Below are 24,748 nucleotides of genomic sequence, written 5' to 3'. Positions count from 1 at the left end.
TATACTTCTAGATTGAAGTAAACACACAAACATAAATTTGTATTACTTTTCTTGTATTTCTTTTGCTGTCCTTTTCTGTCTAGTAATATGACTCATTGAGAAAAAGTTGTAATTGAGAAAATATAGCTGAAATCTTTAAAGAATAATACATATTTGAAAGATAATATTGACAATAAGTATAAGTGTATAATATATAGAGCCTGTGAATATCTTACTAATTTTTAACTGCTACTTAAATATCAAATTTAATATATATGATGCTTACCTACCCTAAAATTTTTCAATTGCCTATAAAAGTATCTTCCAATACTGAGTTTGAAACTTTTTAAGTACTTGAAAAGTAATTTAAATCACATTTTTCTTTTGCACTTACGTATTTTTTAACAACTTGTTACGTTCTTTATTCCAACAGATTAAAAACCATTTCTCCATTGAATTTATCATCTATAAATTTGTTAAGAATGTTAAGCTCTTGGAGCGCATTGGAATAGCCAGACCTGAAGAGGAGTTCCATGTTCCTTTAGATTCATATAGGTAGATACTTCTCTGAATATACTAAGCTTTAAAAAACTTACAATATGTATTTTTAATTTTATGAATTTAGGATATATATTCTGGATAAAAACCTCTTATGTTGCAGAAGTCAGATTTAAGGCATGTATCATTTATTCTTCTATAGCAGTGTTTCTCAACCTGTGGGTTGCAACCCCTTTGGAGTTTGAACGACCCTTTCACAAGGGTTGCCTAAATACATCCTGCATGTCAGCTATTTACATTACGGTTCATAACAGTGGCAAAATTACAGTTATGAAGTAGCATGGAAAATAATTTTATGGTTGCGGGTCACCACAACATGAGGAACTGTATTAAGGGGCATGGCATTAGGAAGGTTGAGAACTACTGTTCTGTAGGGAAATACATTTATATTATTGAATTTACCAGGCAAAAATTCCTTACTGTATATTTGATGTTTTAGAATTCTCTGAGATCTCTTTCTCTTAGATTGCCTTTGTATTTTAAATGGAAAAAAATTTTTTTTGAGGAAAAAAATGTCTCACTCTGTCCTTCTGGCTAGAGTGCAGTGGTGTCATCATACTCACTGCAACATCAAACTCCTGGGCTCAAATGATCCTCCTCCTGCCTCAGCCTCACATGTAGCTGGAACTATCCGTAGGTGCCACTGTGCCCAGCTAATTTTTTCTAATTTTAGTAGTCTTGAAATCTTGAGCTCAAACTATCCTCCTGCTTTGGCCTCCCAAAGTCCTAGTATTACAGGCGTGAGTCATCACGCCTACTCAGGAATGGGAAAAAAGTTGTTAAGTTGGCTTTGGTTATAGAGTGTTTTTTTCCAGAAAGTTCCTTCATGTGTTAAGTTATGTGACTTTTTTTGGCCATGTCTTCTTTATCTGTCAAAATAGGAATAATAGCACCTACCTTGTAGAATTAGCATGACAATTTAATGAGATTCTTTAAGTTGTTGATTAAAGTTTTTTTCTCACTGTTTTCATTTTTGTAGATGCCATTTGTTTATTCAGCCAGCTGGAATCTTAGAGCATCAGTACAAAGAATCCACCACTTACATTTCCTGGAAGGAAGAACTTCACAGAAGCAAGGAAGTCCAATGCGTGTTGCAGTGTCCATCAGCCGAAGTCAGCTTCCTGCCTCTCATAGTGAATACAGTTGCTCTGCCCGATGAACTGAGCTATATATGTGCACATGGGGAAGACTGGGATCCAGCTTACATCATTCACCTTTATCCTCCTCTCACTTTGCGGAATCTTCTCCCATATTCTCTAAGATATTTACTTGAGGTATATCTCTTGAATTTTGTTTGAGTTTTCTTGTTGGACAGTTAATTCTGATTTTGGTTTTTGGTATTTTTAGTTAAGGTTGGTGTCATGAAGAGCATATGTGTAATTCTTTAATAATAATAATGATAGCAAAAACTGGCATATAATCTATTATGTACTTGGAACTATACTGTGTACTTTACATGGATTAACATATTTCATCCTTACATTAACTTCCTGAAGTAGATACTATCATTAGACTCATTTTACATATGAGGAAGCTGAGTCACAGGCTCATGGTCCCATGGGTAGTGACTAGTGCAGCTGGGGTTTGGACCTAGAGGGTTTGGCTCCTTGATCACTACCACTTTTCTCTGCTGTGTCTGCCATAAATTAAGAACCATAACCATCTCTTTATTAGGTAAAATTTCATTAATTAAATGATAGAAAAAAGGCAATGAAAAAATATTTCATCTTGAAATTTTCATGTTATATTAATATTATGATTATTGGCCCAAGGTTCTATTGAAAATAAAAACAATTATTGTCTTTCTTAAGAAATAATAGGGAGTATTTTCTAGTAATGAGGTAAGATAAATATTTTTAATGTTCTGCATACCATACTATTTTAAAACACAGGGATAATAGTTGACTTGTCAGTACATGTCTTGCCTAATTATAAAACACAAAAATCTGGGAAGTGTTTGGAACCTACATAATTTGTTTTCATTATTTAATAATGAGCCTGAGTTGTGGAGACGAAAGTTAATTAAATGAACTAAATAGTATTTTGTTGGTGTGACTTGATGCAAAACAGATAACACCTACTCAGTCCATTTGCACTGAACTGAGGGACCTGGGGAGGTCAACACCCACAAGCCCTTCACAAGGAGAGACAAGAGTGTGGCCTTCTGCAGTGTTCCTCACTGGCTTTTATTGAAATCTCAGGCATGAGAAAATATAGCAGAAAGCTTCAAAGAGAGAGTTAAGGTTATAAACAAGTAGTTTATCTTTAACTGCATGATAGAACTCCTAACATATCCTGTTTACTGCACTCCTGCCTTGCCCTCATCTTACCACTGCTAATATACCACTTAGGGCTGAGACAGTATGCCGTGTCTGGTGAGTATTGTTTTAGTATGCTGTGTTTAGTGAGTACTCATGGCCAGCAGTGATTCTTGGCTTTTTCCCAAATTTCCCTGCTTGTAGTGCCTAGGACTTTTAACTTAAGCTTTATCCTACAGTATTTACACAAGAGAAGTTTTTGATAAAGAAGCCAGATTTGTATGTTGCTGTTACTTATTTTTAAAACAATTCCATTTTACTTTGCTTGTCAGAATTATTTGACATCACTTTCTTTATTCCATTCATATGGGAACCATTAGGCATGGCATGTGAATTGAGATTAAAACTGAAGCTCAGACAAATGGTTCATTTAATGACATAGCTCGAATGGATAATGGTGAGGGTTCATATAAATCTCATTTTGGTTACTGGCTGACTAATGGTCCAAAGTCGATTTCTGCTTGTGGCTGTGACATAGATTTTTCTTTTTAGTTTTTAGTTGTTATTGGACATTCATAGTATATAAACAAGGTACTTCAGGGAAGACTTGGCAGTTAACATGCATTTGATTAATTATTTAGCATTTGTATAAAATACGGATTTTGTTATTTCAGACGTTTTCAGAAATACTAAGCAAACTTAGTTTTTGTTTTGTTTGTTTTTAGGGAACAGCAGAAACACATGAGCTAGCAGAAGGCAGTGCTGCCGATGTTCTACAGTCGAGAATCAGCGGAGAAATAATGGAATTAGTTCTGGTGAAATACCAGGGCAAAAATTGGCATGGACATTTCCGCATAAGTGATACACTTCCTGAATTCTTTCTTGTGTGTTTTTCCTCTGACTCCAGAGAAGTGATGACAGTTGACTTGTCAGTACATGTCAGGCGAATTGGCAGCCGGTTGGTGCTGTCTGTCTTTAGTCCCTACTGGCTAATCAATAAGACTTCCCGGGTTCTCCAGTATCGTTCAGAAGATATTCATGTGAAACATCCAGCTGATTTCAGGGATATTATTTTATTCTCTTTCAAGAAGAAGAACATTTTTAGTAAAAATAAGGTATGTTTTTGTTTCTGTACCAAATAAAATAGATAAATTTCTAATCTAGAAACTTGGGCATTATTTGCCCTGCGATGCTTTCTTGTTTGCTAAGTGCTATTGGTATGAATTAGGTCCGATTTCTCTTGAGGACTGCATAATAAAGTGGGTTATTAGGAACTGACAACAGTTTCTCAAGGCTGCGTTATACCCTTTTCTCCAGTGCCCGTAAAATTACTTCTGTTCTTGAAGTAGTGTCAGAATAGCTTGATTTTACATATTTTATCAGTGATTAAATGGCATTTCTAAAGATGCAACTGTTGAATTTAGCTTACATTAACTGAGCCTTCCTTAGAAGGAAACACTAAGCCAGGCCTTTGGGAGAAAAACCTCCTGCCCGAGCCTGGTCCTTTGTGCTCTGGTCCCTTCTCTGCTCTTCAGGTTCATGTCTTGTTACTTCTCATCACATGCTTTCCTGAGTGCTCACCTCTAGACTTTGGCCTATGCTGCTCCCACTGCCTAGAATGCCTCCTCTTGGGTGTCTGCAATTCATCCTTTGGCATTTTGCTCAAACTTGGTATGTGTATAGATTTTCTCACTATTTACAATGGGTCTGGATTTCTTATCCATGAGTAGTAGTTCTCCTAAATTTCAGCATACATCAGAATCATCTAAAAGGAATTTGAAACTGATTGATGGGTCCTGCCTCTAAAGTTTGATTCACTAGGTCTGTGCAGGGTATGAGAATTTAGATTTCTAACAGACAAATTGATTCCCAGGTGATGCTAATGCACCTAGTTTGGGGACCACTTTTGAGAATTACTGTGTTCGGGTATTGACTAATACATAGTATTGTAGTTATTTGTTTATGTGTTGGATCTAAGGTTGTCTTCAGGTTTTAAATAGTCTAATTGGATTGATAGAGGTAGGATTATTTTGGGGCTCAGTTAGACCTCTTCTGTAAGACTTTATCTAAATCCCAGAGCCAGAAGTAAATTTCTTACCCTTACATCCTGATAGCATTTTTTACCTCTTGTATAGCTCTTACCACATTGAACCTTGCATTGTAATCACTGCTATTTCCTTTTTTCTCTGTTTAGTTGGAAACTCACTGGAAACAGGAAATATGTCCTGTTGTCTTCCCTTCTACCTATCAAATACCTTTCATACTGTATCCACTGAATAAAGTTAAAGATACACTTTTTCTATGTGCTAAAATTTTAAGAGTTTGTTAGCTCTATAAGTCTAACACTGGGAAATATCATTTTGCATTAGAATTCTTTAAAAATAACACGAAGTTTCATTGCTACAAATCTCTAAATTCACTATACTTACTGCACAGGTGAATGGGAAGGTCAAAACTTTTGCTGTATTGTTCCCAAGAGTTTTCTATGGCCGTTACCCATTTCCAACATGGCTTTGTTAATATTTTTCTGTGTCCCATGATACTAAAGAAAGTTTTAGTAATTTAGCAACTTTCCATCAAATAAAATTATTATAGTCTTTTAGGTTTCTCATATCATGGTATCTTTTCTCTGGTATAGGTACAATTAAAAATTTCAACTAGCTCTTGGTCCAATAGTTTCTCATTGGACACAGTGGGAAGTTATGGGTGCGTGAAGTGTCCTGCCAATAATATGGAATACCTGGTAAGATTCTGCTTGCTTATTCATCTTTGACTCTACTCAGCCTTTTTATGTAGTTCAGTAAACAAGTTGGCTCCTAAAGGGTAGAGAAATTTGAATTCACAGTATTATGTGGAGGGCTGTTACCTCTTCAGATTTTTACGGCCACTGGTATCAAAGTAAAATCTGAATTTTCCTGCGTTTAAATGTGGTTGAATCCATCCAAGGCAGTGGTTCTCAACCTGTGGGTCACGACCCACAGGAACTGTATTACAGGGCCACGGCATTAGGAAGGTTGAGAACCACTCATCTAAGTGAGCAACTGTGTACTAGAATCCTTGTTCCATACCACCCCCTGCCAAACATTTCTTAAATCCTACATTAGACTACTGCAAAAATTTGAATAATAATGCCAGCTGATCTCTCTTATTGATTTGAAATTTCTATTTTTTAAATAATAAATATTAAATAAAATCAGAAAAACCTGAGCCTCTACAATAATTACAAAGCAATTTATGTTTGGAATGTTAAAAAGTAAGAAATACTAGCCAAATTAAATTTGTCATTGCAATTCCTTATTAGTTTAATTTGCTGATTGATATTTTTGGAATTGATTTGTGGTGGAGCCAGAATAAAGAACTAAATTTTTTTTTTTTCTCAGAAGGTAGTATTAGAATATGGCTTATAGTAAGTAGTTACTTTATTTAAAATTCTTATTTTAAAGTATTTTAAGAAGTTTGTGTATATTTTTCAAAGAGATTGAATAAAGCACTGTTTGTTTTTTTTCTACAGGTTGGTGTTAGCATCAAAATGAGCAGTTTTAATCTTTCACGAATAGTTACTCTGACTCCCTTTTGTACTATTGCAAACAAGTCATCATTAGAACTGGAAGTTGGTGAAATTGCATCTGATGGCTCAATGCCCACTAGTAAATGGAACTATATTGGTTCATCAGAGGTAAAATTTTTTCTTTAATATAACTGGTTCCTAAAATATAGAAATAAATATTGACATATAAGAGTTGTATATACCTCTTCATCATACTCACTTTGTTTTCATATTTATGTGTTAAAGTGTGACCGCCAGCTTTGAAAGACTTTTCTTTTACACTGTGACCATAGGTTAAAAAAAATTCTTTTTAGTGATATTTGTCATTCTCCTAGTCCTAGGTGGTTAATAATCTTCTAGTTCTTCCTATATGTGTAGAACATATATATGTCGTATAAAAAGTATACAGAGAAAATTTTGCAGTAGTCAACATACTGTCTGTATTCAAGAAGCTATAATTTTGTTGGAAGAGCCTAAGACTCATAAATCAATACATGGAGAGAAAGGTGGTTGTAGAATTTCCAAATAAGTGAGCTAGAAATTTCCTTGAAAATTAACTAAAATTCCTCCCATTTTACAAAAAACTGAGTTTCAGACTTTTCCAAAATTAATAAAGTCATTGGTAGTTGGGATGGTGTTCTAGATCAAAACGTGAAGTTTCATAGAAATGGGATTTGAGCTAAACTTATTAGTAAGATTGAAGCAGTGAAGAATATTAGAAAATGAGTAGAAGAAGACAGGTGCAGAGATAAGCATTAGTACTTGACTTTGAGTTTTCAGGCAAGCCAGCTAACCCTCAAGATAGCTGAAGGTCATTCTTTATTCTTTATTCTTATAAAAAAAGATTGTATAGTTATTTTTAAAAATACTTAGCAAAAGGCTTAAGAGAAAGGATTCCAACATGAATAAATTCAGAGCTCTAAATTTTTTTTGCTCTTTTCAAAGCCCTTAGGATGATCTCCATAGAATTTATTGTCTATTTTAATGTATGTTTGATAATAGTAGTATTTTTATTCAGAAATAGGATTTACCCGGTATTCTCTAACAAAAGGATGTTTTGTATTAGGAACTAAACTTCCAGTTTTATAGACAAGAAAACTGAAACGCAAAAGTAGTATATGGTTTGATTAAGAGCAAATAGCTTAGATCAGCAGTTCTCAACTTGTGGGTCACGACCCACAGGAACTGTATTAAAAGGGCCATGGCATAAGGAAGGTTGAGAACCACTGGCTTAGATGATAGTGTAAGGACTTCCAGCAAGATGTGCGGTGGTCTCTCCGCTGCCTTTTTTCTGGTTCATCTAGGGTAGGATACTCTGTGGAAGAATTAATCATGTATTAGTTTATTAATATAGAATATGCACCAAAGCAAATGTTATTAAGATTATATTTTTTAAGTAGTCAAGGTATTTGAGGCATTCTTAATCAATAGGCTCTTTCATTTCTTATGGTATAAATATACCAAGTGCATACATATTCATATGTCTGTATTTTTCTGATGAACTTTCTTTGGTTTCATAAGTAGTCACTATATTGTCAGTAATCTTAATATGAGATACAGAGAGCTGATTTTAAGAAACTTAGTGATAATTTAATCAGGATGAGATTTATTTTTTTTTTAATTGAAACTTAATTAGGCAATGTCTTATATATACCACAGTATTGTTTTATGACTGCTACTCACTTTTATATTTTTAGTGCCTTCCATTTTGGCCTGAAAATTTGTCAGGCAAACTTTGTGTGAGAGTGGTTGGCTGTGAAGGATCTTCCAAACCATTCTTTTATAACCGCCAGGATAATGGCACTTTATTAAGTTTAGAAGATCTGGTAAGTTTTCATATTTTAAAATAAATTGTTTTTGACTTTTAAAATTTACCTTAAATATTTCATTAAACCATGCTATAAATATCTCTACTGGTAATTATTTGAAGGTGCTGTTGTATTAACATAAAATGCCATATATACATGTGTGAGGGTTCAGAGCCAGTTTGGTTTTTATTCAGAACTTCAGAAAACAAAGCTTTCGTGTGTATGTAACTGATTAAAATTCCGTATGTAGGTGAAGTTTAAACCAATACATCAGACAAATTTTTTTTCTACAATAGAATTGCGGTATCTTGGTGGATATAAACACTGCCGAACATTCGACTGTCATAACTTTTTCTGATTACCATGAGGGATCTGCCCCTGCCCTGATAATAAATCATACGCCATGGGACATCCTCACATACAAACAGAGGTACAAAAAAAAAATTAATGGAAAATGATTTGTTTTTATTGGTCCACTGTCCCTTCTGGGAAATACTTGGGTTTCATGTTTCAAATATTCTTAGATTTTCTGAGGGTAATATGGCAGACATGCTGCTTGTACTAATATCCTCAGCGTGTTTTGAGATGGTACTCTATAAACAAGCACGTTAATATTGCTGCAGAAAAACTGAGGGATATTCACACCAAGTGGGATAAATAGGAACCAGTAATAGTCTCTGGTTCAGATTAGCTTTTGCTATCAAATGACTTTTAACACCAAACTTCCAGACAAATCTTTGGGCTTTTGGAGCTTTAAAAATTTCAGAATGGCAGATAAGGGAGTAAGCCTGGTTAAGCATTACTTTTCCCTTGTAATCTGGTAGTGCTCAGTGAATTTCTATCTGTAAACCATATCTAGTTTTTTGGCTAGAAGCAGAGTTGGTTAAATAAGAAAACAGATGAGTAGACAGTGGTGTTGAATGTACAGTATAGGCTGACAGGAGTTTTGCTTCTCTTGTCTCTGCTGTCATTTGGTTTAGATGATGTCACTATGTGATGGTAGATAATTTAAGGCCTTAAAGTATATAATAATAATAATTATATATACACACATATATACATGTACATACATGCATATATGTAAAATGTTTGAAGATTTTCCTATTCTTAACTCTTGTGAAGTAAACCCAGATAAAAGAGATTTCAAACCTAGTTGGATTACTTTTTATCCACATCTCTGGAATCTCTGGAATGTTGTTTTGTGATCCTAGTTGGATTACTTTTTTTTCCAGGTCTCTGGAATGTTTTTTGTATTAGTATGTGGACAAATACTTCTTAACCTTTAATGATCAATTTAAAAATTTTTTAGGAATTTTGTTAAGATACTGAAAAAGAGATTCTGATTTAGTAAGTTTCGGATGGGGTCCAGGGTTTTGCATTTCAAACAAGCCCCCAGGTAATGCTGATGATGCTGGTCTATAGACCATACTTTGTGTAGTAATGGTATGGACCCCCCTTTTTTTTTTTTTCTAAAACTCGTAATATATCTTAAATCAATAATCTTATTTGATTAAAAAGTTTAGCTGAGTGTAGTGATACACGCCTGTGGTCCTAACTAGTCAAGACGCTGAGATGGGAGGATCACTTGATCCCAGGAATTCTAGGCTACAGTGCTCTATGATCTTGCCTGTGAACAGTCACTGCACTGAGCCTGGGCAACATAGCAAGACCCTGTCTCTTTAACAGACAGTTTAAGCACTAAGCGAAATTGTGCTACTAAAGATATTTACTATTGATGCCATTTCTGCAGGTAGACTCTGATGTACCAGTTTCTTTATCTGATGAATGCCATTGGTCTGAGTCTGCCTGGAACAATTGAGAGTGCATGGAAGCTTTGGAAGGGGCAGTATTCTGTTTCCCCAATCTAAAAACCATTACTAGTTAGTGGACCTTTTAGGGTACTTATTTTTAGGCAGTGTTTTATTAACTAAGGCAAGCTCATAGGACTTTTGTGCCAATCCTCTCTTCAATAAACTATCAGTCTACCTTTCTCAAGGCCAAGATATTCCAGTTATTCCTCTGTTAATTGTGTTTTAGTGGGTCACCAGAACAAGTGGAATTGCTGCCAAGACAAGTTCGGCTTTTTGCCTGGGCAGATCCTACTGGTACCAGAAAACTTACATGGAGATATGCAGCAAATGTTGGGGAACACGATCTGTTAAAGGTATTATTTGTTGTGAATGGTGCTGTGTGAGTTACCTGCTTGCAAGGGAAGTAGACAAGCTAACCTTACCAAGTCTTCTTTGTCCTTACTGAACTAAAAATCTATTTAGAAGTATTTTTTGATAAATTACTTTTCGACTTTAGATCACAAATACTGTAGTTGAAAGCAATAATTTAACTTAGATTAATCCAAATAGTTTACTTACAATTTTCAAAAATAGGCTTACTTTATCTTGACCAAGACAAGATCAGTAAAATACCTTTTTTTGTAAACCTTTATAAAAGGAGGGAATTTTAAGGGTAATTGAAAATAACTTTATTTTGAACATTGGAATACAGCATGTTTTCCTAAGCAAGGGCATATGTGTTATTTATTTATTTATTTTTGAGACACAATCTCATTATGTCACCCTTGGTAGAGTGCTGTGGCATCACAACTCACAGCAACCTCAAACTCTTGGGCTTAAGCAATTCTCTTGCCTCAGCTTCCTAAGTAGCTGGGACTACAGGCACCTGCCACATTGCCTGGCTATTTTTTGCTTGTAGTTGTCACTGTTGTTTGGCAGGCCCAGGCTAGGTTTAACTCGCCAGCTCCAGTGTATGTGACTGGTGCCCACTAGTCGCTGAGCTTTAGGCACCAAGCCAGGCATATGTGTTATTAATTAGTGAAGTCAGATAATATGTAAATTATCTCACATAATCCATTTAATGAAATATTTATGAAAACAATGTTTAGGTAGCCAAATTAATTGAATATGTCATTTCTTAGAGTCTTAATCTCTGGAATAGGCTTAAGAATTCATCTGCCAGTCTCCCATCTGATACAAGAATTCCTCCTGCATTAGTGATAGATCATCTAGTTACTGTATGAATATATCCCATTTAATCCTAAATTTTAATTAGAGAAATTATAAAGATTATATACATTCTTAAAGCTTTCAATTAGTAGAACTAAAGTTAGCAAGAAAGGAATTTCAAAACAGTTGAGACAGTGAAAATAAAGAAAACTTTTTCCTTAAAAGAAGCAAACCTAAGAATGTATGTAAGTGACAGATAATATTTTATTGAGTGCATCCTATATATCATATATTAATGAATTTCACATATTATTACTCATTCTTAAGATAGGAATTTAGGATTTCTGGTTGGCATTAAAAATCAGATCTGCCTGACTTCTATAGTCCTTGAATTTTCCCCGCTAGACCACGCTTTCTATCAACTATGTCAGCAAATAAACATAGTTTGAATTTTCCTATTAAAAGACAAATACATGTAGATTAAGTTAAAAAATAATATCTAACTATATGCCACTCACAAAAGATCTGCCTTAACTAAACTAATACATAATATTATAACCATAAAGAGATAGTAAAGATTTAACAGGCAAATTAAGTAAAAAGAAAGCAAAATTTTTGGTTTTAATTTCTTTTTTATTGACAATAGTTGTACATATTTTGGGGATACTGTGATATTTTTATATATGCATGTAATATGTAGGGATCAAATCAGGGTAATTAGCATATCCATCACCTCAAATATCCCTCCTTATGAGTTTTTTGGAATAGTTTGAGAAAAATTGGTATTAGTTTTTTAAATGATTGGTAGAATTAAAACATCGACTCCATCAGGTCCTGGGCTTTTCTTTGATGGGAGACTTTTTATGACTGCTGCAATCTTGGTACTTGTTATTGGTTTGTTAGGGTTTTCCATGTCTTCGTGGTATCTCCGTGTCATCTGAGTAGGCTAAATGTGTCCAGGAATTTATTCATTTCTTCGAGGTTTTGTTGATGTATAGTTGCTCATAATGGAATCTCATGATCCTTTATCTTTCTGTAATAGCAATGGTTGTATCTCTTTTTTTTTTTTTTACTTTAATGGATATTATTTATTATCCTCCCCAAAGTAATAGACCTTTGATTTTTCAAATTAATATTCTGAGAATAGAAACTTGGTGGACTTTTCTTTTTTTTTTTTTTTACACTTTGAAACCTTTTATTCTTTTACATTTTACCTTTTTTTTTTTTTGACATCAGCAAAATGAGATTTATTTGGATGGAAACTGGACAAAACATCAGAGGAGTCTTTTGCAACAGTGAACTTGCAGGTTTCAAGTGGAGATCTGATGGATGCTGGTCTCTAGAGTCAGCCTGGTTTTTTTTTTTTTTTTTTGTATCTCTTTTTTTATTTGTGGTTTTATTTATTTGGGTCTTTTATTTTTCTTTAAAGATTTGTCGACTTTGCTTATTTAAAAAAAGAACAACTTTTTGTTTCACTGATCTTTTGTAACTTTTCAGTCACACTTCATTTATTTTGCTCTAATTGTTGCTGTTTTTTAATACTAATTTTGGATTTGATTTCTTCTTAGCTTTTCCAGTTTCTTAAGATGTATCATTAGATTATTTGGAATATTTGTACTATTTTGATGTAAGTGTTTAACTTTGTCATTAATACTATTTTTGTTGTAGTGTTTAAACTTTGGTATGTTGTATGTTTTTATTTGTTTGAAGAAATTTTTAAATTTCCTTCTTAATCTCTTCATTGATCATTGTTTGTTCAGGGGCGTGTTTGATTTCCATGTTTGTATAGTTTCCAAAGTCCTTCTTGGTAGGTCCTTCAGGAACAGACTGCTCTAGACCAAAAGGACCTCACAGACATGTACAGAACATTTGGGAGGATCATAGGTGTGCTGTGAAAAAATTTTAAAGGTCATTAATTAAATAGTTTTCAAAAGAAGTTCAAAGCATAGTAAATATATTCTTTTTTTAACTCTTTTTCTGGATCAACATGACTTAAGTGTGCCATGGAAGTTTAACTATAGTTTAAGTGTGCCCTGAGATAAAAAAAGGTTGAACAATACTGGTCTAGAGTATAGCTTAACTCTAATGTTTCCTTATTGATTTTCTGTCTGGATGATGTGTCTGTTACTGAGAGGAGGTTATTGAAATCTCTTACTATTATTATATTAAAGTCTATCTCTCCCTTTAAATCTGTTAATATTTGTTCTATTTATCTGGGTGCTCTGGTGTTGGGTGCATATACATTTTCAACTTTTATATTCTCTTGCAGAATTGACCCTCTTAACATTATATAGTGAACTTCCTTGTCTCTTTTTATGGACACTTTGACTTGAAGTCTGTTTTATCTGAGTATTTTTTTTTTTTATTGTTAAATCATAGCTGTGTACGTTAGTGCAATCAAGGGGTACAATGTGCTGGTTTCATATACAATCTGAAATATTCTCATCAAACTGTTCAACGTAGCCTTCATGGCATTTTCTTAGTTATTGTATGTAGACATTTGTATTCTGCCTTTAGTAAGTTTCGCCTGTACCCATTCTAAGATGCATGGTAGGTGTGGCCCCACCCATAACCCTCCCGTCACCATAACCTCCCCCCTCCCTTCCCCTTCCTTGGCCCTTTCCTCATAGTCTTGTGCTATAGTTGGGTTATAGCCTTCATGTGAAAGCTATAATTTAGCTTCATAGTAGGGCTGAGTACATTGGATACTTTTTCTTCCATTCCTGAGATACTTTACTAAGAAGAATATGTTCCAGCTCCATCCATGTAAACATGAAAGAGGTAAAGTCTCCATCTTTCTTTAAGGCTGCATAATATTCCATGATATACATGTACCACAATTTACTAGTCCATTCGTGGGTCGATGGGCACTTGAGCTTCTTCCATGACTTGGCAATTATGAATTGGGCTGCAATAAACATTCCGGTACAGATGTCTTTTGTTATATTGTGATTTTTGGTCTTCTGGGTATAAACCTAGTAAAAGAATTATAGGATCTATTGGCATCTATTTTTAGGTCTCTAAGTATTCTCCAAACATCCTTCCAGAAGGAACGTATTAGTGTGCATTCCCACCAGCAGTGTAGGTTCCCACCAGCAGTGTAGAAGTGTGCCCTTTTTTCCACATCCACGCCAACATTTCTGGTTTTGGGATATTGTTATGTGGGCTACTTTTACTGGGGTTTGGTGATATCTCACAGTAGTTTTGATTTGCATTTCTCTGATGATTAAGGATGATGAGCTTTTTTTCATGTGTCTGTAGATCATGCGTCTGTCTTCTTTAAGAAGTTTCTCTTCAAGCCCCTTGCCCACCCTGAGATGGGATCATGTGTTCTTTTCTTGCTAATAGGTTTGAGTTCTCTGTTGGATTCTGGTTATTAGACCTTTATCGGAGGTATAAGCTGCAAATATTTTCTCCCATTCTGAGGTCTGTCTGCTTGCTTTACTTACTATGTTCATGGCTGTGCAGAAGCTTTTTAGTTTCATCAGGTCCCAGTAGTGTATTTTTGATACTGCTTCAATTGCCTGGGGAGTCCTCCTTATAAAATATTCACCCAGGCCGATTCCTTCAAGAATTTTCCCTGCACTTTCTTCAGTATTTTTATAGTTTCATGTCTTAAGTTTAAATCTTTTGATCAGTGAGAGTCTGTCTTAGTTAATGGTGAAAGGTGTGGGTCCGGTTTCAGTCTTCTACAGGTTGCCAGCCAGTTCACCCAGCACCATTTGTTAAATAGAGAATCTTTTCCCCACTGAATGTTTTTAATTGGCTTGTCAAAGATCAAATAACGGTAAGTAGCTGGATTCATCCCTTGGTTCTCTATTCTGTTCCAGACATCTACTTCTCTGTTTTTGTGCCAATACCATGCTGTTTTGATCACTATCAATTTATAGTACAGTCTCAGGTCTGGTAGTGTGATTCCTCCTGCTGTGTTTTTATTGCTGAGTAAGGTTTTGGCTATTTGAGGTTTTTTCTGATTCTATATAAAATGAAGTATTATTTTTTCAAGATCTTTAAAATATGACAATGGAGCTTTAATAGGAATTGCATTAAAATTATATATTGCTTTGTGTAGTATAGACATTTTAACAGTGTTTGTTCTTCCCAGCCATGAGCGTGGTGTGTTTTTCCATTTGTTAACATCCTCAGCTATTTCTTTTCTTAAAGTTTCAGTTGTCTTTGTAGTGATCTTTCACGTCCTTTGTTAGGTATACTCCCAAATATTTCATCTTGTTTGGCACTACCGTGAAAGGAATAGAGTCCTTGACTGTTCTTTCGGCTTGGTTGTTGTTGGTATATATAAAGGCTACAGATTTATGGGTGTTGATATTGTAGCCTGAGACATTGCTGTATTCCTTAATCGCTTCTAAAAGTTTTGTAGTAGAATCCCTAGTGTTTTCCAGATACTCGATCCTATCATCTGCAAAGAGTGAAAGTTTGATCTCTTCTGACCCTATGTGGATACCCTTGATCGCCATTTCTTCCCTAATTGTGATGGCTAAAACTTCCATTACAATGTTAAAGAGCAATGGAGACAATGGGCAACCTTGCCTGGTTCTAGATCTAAGTGGAAATGATTTCAATTTAACTCCATTCAATACGATATTGGCTGTGGGTTTGCTGTAGATGGCCTCTATTAGTTTAAGAAATGTCCCTTCTATACCAATTTTCTTAAGTGTTCTGATCATATTATCAAAAGCTTTTTCTGCATCAATTGAAGAATCAGATGGTCCTTATTTTTTAGTTTGTTTATGTGCTGTATTACATTTATAGATTTACATATATTGAACCAGCTTTGAGACCATGGGATAAATCCCACTTGGTCATGGTGTATAATTTTTTTGATGTGTTGTTGGTTTCTGTTTGTTAGAATCTTAGTGAGTATTTTAGCATCAATATTCATTAGTGTTATTGGTCTATAATTTTCTTTTCTTGTTGGGTCTTTCCCTGGTGTGGGGATCAAGGTGATGTTTGCTTCGTAGAATGTGTTGGGTAATATTCCTTCTTTTTCTATATTTTGGAGGAGGTTTAGTAAAATAGTTACTAGTTCTTCTTTAAAGGTTTGGTAGAATTCTGACGTAAAACCATCTGGTCCTGGGCTTTTTTTTTTTTTTAGGGAGATTTTGTATAGTTGATGCTATTTCAGAACTTGATATAGGCCTGTTCAACATTTCCACTTCATTCTGGCTGAGTCTGGGTAGGTTGCGTACTTCCAGGTATTGGTCAATTTCTTTCAGATTTTCATATTTCTGAGAGTAGAGTTTCTTGTAGTATTCATTAAGGATTTTTTGAATTTCTGAGGGATCTGTTATTTCATTGTTACCATTTCTGATTGATGAAATTTGAGATTTTACACTGTTTTTCCTGGTTAGGTTGGCCAAAGGTTTATCTATTTTATTGATCTTTTCAAAAAACCAACTTTTGGATTTATTGATCTGTTGCATGATTCTTTTGTTTTCAATTTCATTTAATTCTGCTCTGATTTTGGTTATTTATTTTCTTCTGCTGGGTTTCGGGTTGGAGTGTGCTTCCTTCTCCAGTTGCTTGAGATGTCCCATTAAGTTATTAACTTCCTCCCTTTCCGTTTTCTTGAGGAAGGCTTACAGTACTATAAATTTCCCTCTTAGGACTGCTTTTGCAGTATCCCAGAGGTTCTGGTATTCGTGTCTTGATTGTTGTTTTGTTCCAAAAATTTGGTGATTTCCTTCTTAATCTCGTCTATAACCCATCTATTCTTCAGCATAAGGTTGTTTAGCTTCCATGTTTTTGTATGGGTATGCAGGTTCCTGTTGTTATTGTGTTCAACTTTTATTCCATGATGGTCTGAGAAGATGCAAGGAATAATTTCTATTTTTTTAAATTTGCTGAGGTTAGATTTGTGGCCTAGGATGTAGTCGATTTTGGAATATGTTCCGTGGGCTGATGAGAAGAATGTGTATTCAGTTTTGTTGGGATGAAATGGTCTGTAGATGTCTGTTAAGTCCAGATGTTGAATGGTTAATTTTAAATCTGAAATTTCTTTGCTTAGCTTCTTTTTGGAGGATCTATCCAGCACTGCTAAAGGGGTGTTAAAATCTCCAACTACTATGGAACTGGAGGAAATCAAGTTGCTCATGTCTGTTAGAATTTCTCTTATAAATTGAGGTGCATTCTGGTTGGGTGCATAAATATTAATAATTGAAATCTCATGTTGAGTATTACCTTTAACAAGTATGAAGTATCCATCCTTATCCTTCCTTATTTTGGTTGGTGTAAAGCCTATTGCATCTGCGAATAGGATTGGAACGCCTGCTTTTTTCTGCTTTCCATTTGCCTGGAGTATAGATGAGCATCCCTTCACCTTGAGTGTATATTTGTCTTTTAATGTAAGATGCGATTCTTGTATGCAGCAGATATCTGGCTTGAGTTTTTGTATCCAGTCAGCCAACCTTTGCCTGTTTAGAGGACAATTTAAACCATTCACATTAATTGAGAATATTGATAGGCCTTTCGAGAATCCGGTGGACATTTTTAATCCTTTTGCGACTGTGGAAGTTGGAATTTGATCAAAATTTTCTGGGTGGGTTTACTTTTGTAGTGGAGGATTACGCTGGTCTTTACACAGGTCTGAGAATATCGTGGAGAGCTGGTTTAGTTGTGGCAAATTTCTTCAACATGTGAATGTCATTGAAGTATTTAATTTCTCCATTATAAATGAAACTCAATTTAGCTGGGTACAGGATCCTGGGTTGAAAGTTATCTTGTTTTAGGAGATTAAAAGTCGATGACCATCCTCTTCTAGCTTGAAAGGTTTCAGCAGAGAGATCTGCAGTTATTCTAATATTCTTCCCCTTGTAGGTGATGGTTTTCTTTTGTCTGGATGTTTTCAGAATTTTCTCCTTCATATTAACTTTAGTGAAATTGATTATGATGTGTCTGCAGGATGTCTTCTTTGGGTTGAGTGGTGCTGGAGTTCTGAAACTGTCTGCTATCTGAATTTCAGAATCTCTTGGCATGTCTGGAAGGTTCTCCTTCACAATTTCACGGAGAAGGGACTCTGTGCCTTGTGAAGGCACTTTGTCACTTTCGGCGATCCCTATAAGACGAATATTGATTTTCTTCGAATTATCCCAGAGCTCTCTGAGAGAGTGATCTGTTTTTGCCCTCCAATTCTCTTCCTCTTTGAGAGTTTGGGAGTGTTCGAAAGCTTTGTCTTCAATATCAGAAATCCTTTCTTCTGCTTGCTCCATTCTGTTACTGAGGGATTCTACTGTGTTTCTCAGATCTTTGAGCGCTGCAAATTCTTGTCTCAGTGTGTCAAAATCTTTGGTCATTTGTTCTTTTCATTCGTTGAATTCTTGAGATATCTTTTGTGTTACTGCTTGGAATTCTAATTCGATGTTATTTGCTTTCCAGATTCTGAATTCGATTTCCGACATCTCAGCTATTTGTTTGTGCATGGGACCTTTGTGCTGTGTCTGCCCCCTTGATCCTTTGGGGAGTTGATCTACTCTGATTATTCATATTTCCAGAGTTTTTCTGTTGTTTTCACCTCATGATTGTTTTTCACCGTTGCTTATGGCCGTCCTCAGAGTTGGGGAGGTGTCTCTCCAAGATTACACCCCAGCGGGATCTTTGTAGGGAGTGACCCTGTGTAGTTCCTCTGGGCCTGCCCCAGCCGGGGAGTTCTGGTTGTGGAAGCAGCTCCAGCATGTGACAAACTCGTATCCAGCAACAGGGTGGGAGGTGGTGCGCATGGTTCTGGGAGTTCCTGGTGCCCAGTAACTTTGGCACAGAGAGCCCAAGGCTCCAGCAGTCTCTGGCCAGGAGCAGTGCTCTGCACAGAGTCAGGGAGGGCTCTGGAGAGCACACGACTACCAGAGTCCCTGGCCAGATGAGCGGGCCAGTGTGGAGGCAGGGAGGGTACAAGAGGAAGGATGCAGGGTTGTGCTGCTCCCGTAGTTCCTGGTCAGGTCATGCAGAGGCCTGGCAGGCGCGGGTTGTGGGTCCAGGGTCATGGCACAGCTCTTATGGAGGTCCGGACGGCGCCCAGCCCAGTAGTTTGAGTTTGCTATGAGCTGCGACGCTACAGCACTGTACCCAGGGCAACAGCCCGAGGCTGCAGTGTGCCAAAACTGTCTCACTCTGCCCCTGAGGGTTAAGGCTGTAAGGCAGCTCAGTCCCCGCCTTTAGGCTGCTTAGTCACTAGGTTACTAGCTCCCGCCCCATCCTTACTCTGGGACCCTGAGGGCGGAGTTTGCCGGGGCAGTTCTCTCACAATGGCTCCCTGCGACCCACAGCCGAACACTATTAGGTCCGTCCGGCTCAGCTGCTCAGGCTGGGACCTTAGGCAATGCCCAAAGTTCTCCGCACTCCTGCTCAAGCTCTTCCCAAGGCAGTTTAACTGAGTGTGAAGTCCAAAAACACTGAAACAGTTTACAGGTAAGGCCTTTCCAGTTAGCAGTCTCACTGCTGCTTGTACTTACGGCTGCCGGCGGGATTAGGTTGATCGAACATACGCAACCATTTGGCAGTTTTCCACTATTTTTGTCCTCCTCTTGGGGTCCAGAAGTCCCTTGCTGACTCCCTGTATCCTCAAAGGGATGATTATAGGCAGATCCCACCTGCCAGAGATGCCTGGAGTCTTATCTCCCCAGACTCACAGTGCTCAGTTGCAGGGAAGCTGTTACTCGTCCACCATCTTGCTCCCACCTCTGTTTTATCTGAGTATTAACTATTCCTACTCTTTTTTGATTTCCAGTTACGTGATATATGTTTTTCCATAGTTTTCAATCCATGTGTGTTTTTATAGGTGAAATGAGTTTCTTGTAGGCAGTATAATGTTAGGTCTTTTTTTTTTTTTTAATTAATTCAGCAACTCTGTCTCATTTAATTGGAGAATTTAGTCCATTAACTTTCAATGTTATTATTAATGCCTAAGGACTTACTGTTGCAATTTTTACCTGTTTTCTCTTTTTTTTTTTTTTTTTCTAATTCTCCCTTCTTTTTTTCATTCCTGGTTCAGTGATTTTCTCTGGTACTATGTTTTGGTTTGTTGCTTTTTTACTTTTGGTGTATTTATTATAGATTCCTGGTTTGTGGTTACCATGAAGATTGCAAAACACAATTTATAAACATAACATGTCATTTTAAAAAAGATGACAACTTAACTTTGGTTGAAAAAAAAGAAACAAAGGACAAACTGAAAAACTCTACATTTTAACTTTATCCCCTCCCAGTTTGGCTTTTTATCATTTCAGTTTACATCTTTTTATAGTGCCTATCTCCTAGCAGATTGCTGTTAATTATTATTTTGATAAATTAATCTTTTAGTCTTCACTCTAGAGACATAAGTAAATTACATATCATAATTACAGTAGTGGAGTATTCTGAATTTATATGTATACTTTTATGAATGAGTTTTAGAGTTTTATAACTTTAAATGTCTTTTTTAATTTCTTCTTTTCTTCTTCCCTTCTGTTTTTGTTCTTTTTTTCTTTTTTCCTTTTTTTTTTTTTTTTTTGAAGTTATTTAAGTAAAGTAATGGGAGTGGAGAAGGAAAAAAGAAATCTGTAAGTAGTGTGATCAGTTATTTATTATTACCAGTGTACTAAGACCAGCCCAAATGTTTTCTTTTCATACATTAGCAACCTTTTCTTTCATAGACCACTCCCATTAGCAAATATATTTCTCAGTTCTAGCTTTTCTGTTTGATTTTTAAAATTTCAATTGCTGTTAAATTTCTTTGATGAAATTCTGAATTGTTTTCTCTGTTATCTTTTTGAGTTTGCTGAGTTCCTTTCGAACTATTTTGAGTTCTTGATCTGAGAGTTCACACATTGCTGTCTTATTTTGGTTACTTGGCTCTTTGTCCACTTCGGGAGCTCATGATTCCTTGTCTGCTGTTGTTTTGTGTGGACATACTTCTGTGACTCCTAATTGAAGAATTAATTATCCCAATCTTTGCTCTCTGACTTGTTTCAGAATTTCTAGATTATGTTTACTTAGAGGTCCTCTGCAGTTGTCCACGGGTCCCCTTCCTCCTAGAACTACCTGTTTTTAGGCACTAGATGGTGCCTTCAACCCAGGTTTGCCTTGGCTTTTGGAATTATTGCACATTGCCCATTCTGGGTGGAAGGGATTCCAAAAGGGATACCCTGGCTGTACAGGAAGGCTGGCTACGGGTTCATACCCAGAAGAAGACAGGGACTGTGCCTTCCATAATATGGTGCTGCTGAATAGCCACTCTGAATTGGCATCTCCTTTAACTGCAATAAAGAGCAGAGTTTTGTGGTGTTGGGTTTCTAGTCCAACTTCTCCTGTTTGTTTTTACCTGCCCTCAGGAGTTTCCCTCCTTGCAGGCAGTGGTAATACCATCCCTTGGGTCTAGACCAGTGGTTCTCAACCTTCCTAATGCCGCGACCCTTTAATACAGTTCCTCATGTTGTGGTGAAAATAATTTTATGGTTGGGGGTCACCACAACATGAAGAACTGTATTAAAGGGTCGCGGCATTAGGAAGGTTAAGAACCACTGGTCTAGGCAGTGATGTTTTTTCTTTAAGGGAACCCAAGATCTTGGGGAAAGCTGGCTGTCCACCTTGATCTCATTTTTTCCAGTGTAGAAAATATGAATCCAGGAGGAATTTTCTACATATGGTGCCTGACATACAGCGGGAGGAGCTTAACAGATAGAGAAGTTTGTTTTTCCTATTGTCTACTTGGAGTTTTTCAGTTCTTCGTGTTATCAAGGAACATCTTAACCTCAGATTTGAGTTCTGGGATGTTGTTGGTAATAATCTTGGGTTTGTGTTTGGATTTCTTTGGGAAAGGTTGATTGTTTCCGCATTGTCATTTTGGTGATGTTACTCTCTCTGTTGAATTTAATTTCTCACCAATTGTAGTTTAAAGCAAAATCATTAAATAGATTATGATACTTTGACAAAGGAAGAATGATAGCCATAAACCTTCATGCATTGAATAGCATCACAGCAACATATAAAACTTAAAATGCTGAAATATAATTCATAAGGGATATTTGAACATATCTGATTTAATTTTCAACGGATCAAATAGATGGATAACAGATAGAATTACAGAGTATTGGAATAATGACTGAGCTTGGACCAAGATACATATAAAATTTTTAGTTTACAAAGAAAATTCACCTTAAAAGGTATTTTAAAATTTGATGGTGTATTAGAGTAAAAAAAAGGTGGACTACCTTGACCATACCCTACAAGTAATAGTAAAATTTAAATAACAACATTTAGCTATTCCTATGATCTTAGTTGTTTATTTTTTTTCCCCTAGGAAAGCGTGAGATGAAAAGTACAGAGTAAGTGCTGTACTGCCTGTTGAAACGAAATACTATTATGTTTCTGTTAAGCGCAGAAGGAAGTGGAATTTATTGTTATTATTTTAGTCTCTGAAAACAGTGACCAAATCAAGCCCAGTATTAAGTGCTCTATGTAACCCTCATCCAAGAAGGCTATTCTTTTTTTTTTTTTGTAGAGACAGAGTCTCACTGTACCGCCCTCCGGTAGAGAGCCGTGGCGTCACACGGCTCACAGCAACCTCTAACTCTTGGGCTTCTGCGATTCTCCTGCCTCAGCCTCCCGAGTAGCTGGGACTACAGGCGCCTGCCACAACGCCCGGCTATTTTTTTGTTGCAGTTTGGCCAGGGCTGGGTTTGAACCCGCCACCCTCGGCATATGGGGCCGGCGCCCTACTCACTGAGCCACAGGCGCCGCCCAGCCAAGAAGGCTATTCTTAGAGATAGGAGAAGCTGATCCACATAGTTTATTTGGCATTGTGATTTATATAAATATTTCCTTTGTTGTAGATTATTACAGCATAAAAATAAACTAAATTAGTTTTGCCTGAGGTTACTTTTCTAAAAAATTTGCAAACCATTCTGTTCTCCAATTTGGAGTCAGGTTATCATGTTATGGCCTTGTTATCACCAGATGATACTCTTGTACCTGCTCAGTGCCCTCTGAGTACTAACTGGGTAACTCAAACTGAAGTATACAAAACTAATCGCTATTAACCTTAGGCATTGTTTGAAAATCATTGGTGAGTATGTTTTAAAGTATATTGTAGTTTTATTTTATATGTTTCATTTTGATGGTTAAAATTTTTCAGTTGTAGTTAATGCTTTTCAAACTTTTGTAATCTTACTGTGTTTTTATAGTTCAACTTCATGTAATAAAACATTACAATTTGGGGGTTTAATAAAGTCTTTCTTTTTCTCAGGATGATTGTGGACAGTTTCCCTATGATGCAAACATTCAAATACACTGGGTATCGTTTCTGGATGGGCGCCAGAGAGTTTTGCTTTTCACCGATGATGTTGCCTTGGTTTCCAAAGCACTGCAGGCAGAAGAAATGGAACAGTCCAACCATGAAGTAATCTTGTCTCTCCACAGTCTTGGACTTTCACTGGTTAACAATGAAAACAAACAGGAAGTTTCATATATTGGGATAACCAGGTATGTAAGAAGGAAAATAGGCATCAGAAACCCTGAAAGTTCCTGATATCCAGTTTGATGAGAGCAAACTGATACCTGTCCCAAATTTGATGTGCTCTACATTCATTTAGTAAAACTTAATAATTGTGTGAACTACTAGTTGAAAAGCCCCACGGATAGAAAGATGACTGAGATACTGGTACTGTCTTTGCCTTCACAATACTTCTTGTTGATTAGTGTGGAAAGAAAGTGGTCTGCTTCTTTCTTTGTTGTCTGAATGTGTTTTTTTAAAATGAATGATAAAAACACTGAAAAGCTATACACTATACAAAGAAAGATGTACATGTGCAGTGGAAATATAGAGGTTATAAGTAAGTAATTTGTTTCCTGCAGTAGAAGTTGGACAAAATGGCATGGGTCAGGGAAAGCAACAGAAATAAATTGGAAAAAAGATTCATAAAGGATACAGTCTTTGATACGAGGATTTCATCTGTAATTTGTGGTCATTCAGAACTTTGTATGGGACCCCACTTCTTTTCTCTGGTTCCATTGATACCTGAATAACAAAAATATTTGTATATTTATTTGGTTTTTAAAATCACACTTAATTTGGTAGAAGTTTCATTCTTTTTTTGGAGGCTGATAGGTAGAACAGTTAACATAGTACCAAATGTAACCAGCATGAGATCTATCAATAATCATGTGTTTAGGGAATTAAAAACAAATTAAGGAGAAAATTAAGTAAATAGGTTATATAATACACTTTGTATAACACCTTAAAAATTACAGGTTCTGTAAGTGGTGTCATAACGTACTGTTAGTATAACATTAATATATTTATGTGTATGTAAGTGATATCTTCTCTTGGTTATACAGTTCAATATAATATGGTATTTTAAACTAAACGTGAAAATCATTTTAGTCATATAGGTCTGATTTTTGTCCTTTTTTTTCTTTGATATAACTTCTTTTTAATATTATATATGCTACTGTATCTTGTCAGGTTGGTCTTTACTTAAAAGGACATTTAAAAATTCATCTAAAAGAATTCGATTGCCTTTTTCCCCACATGGTACACATTCAATAAAATCCAGGTTATTTATTTATTTATTTCAAGCAGCTTTAGGTCTAGAGAAAAATTTAGTATGGTGTTCCCATATTCCCACAACCCCGTTTCCTCTGTTTTTAACA

The 24,748-nt window shown here is 35.9% G+C and overlaps 1 protein-coding gene across 2 annotated transcripts in view; it reads left to right on the top strand.

The window, feature by feature from the left end:
* VPS13C (vacuolar protein sorting 13 homolog C) overlaps nt 1-24,748 on the top strand; it is a 217,649-nt gene that overhangs the window by 146,086 nt on the left and 46,815 nt on the right. For both annotated transcript variants that reach the window (XM_053595814.1, XM_053595815.1), the window contains exons 57-65: nt 413-534; nt 1,517-1,811; nt 3,521-3,910; nt 5,434-5,538; nt 6,307-6,471; nt 8,040-8,168; nt 8,447-8,580; nt 10,188-10,314; nt 23,343-23,578. In XM_053595814.1, coding sequence (XP_053451789.1) covers nt 413-534; nt 1,517-1,811; nt 3,521-3,910; nt 5,434-5,538; nt 6,307-6,471; nt 8,040-8,168; nt 8,447-8,580; nt 10,188-10,314; nt 23,343-23,578 — 1,703 coding nt within the window. The remainder of the gene's footprint in view (nt 1-412; nt 535-1,516; nt 1,812-3,520; nt 3,911-5,433; nt 5,539-6,306; nt 6,472-8,039; nt 8,169-8,446; nt 8,581-10,187; nt 10,315-23,342; nt 23,579-24,748) is intronic.

Source organism: Nycticebus coucang, chromosome 6, assembly GCF_027406575.1.
Source record: "Nycticebus coucang isolate mNycCou1 chromosome 6, mNycCou1.pri, whole genome shotgun sequence".
Classification (NCBI taxonomy): Eukaryota; Metazoa; Chordata; class Mammalia; order Primates; family Lorisidae; genus Nycticebus; species Nycticebus coucang.
The sequence above is the reverse complement of the archived record's forward strand: the minus strand, read 5'-3'. Positions and strand labels throughout refer to the sequence as shown.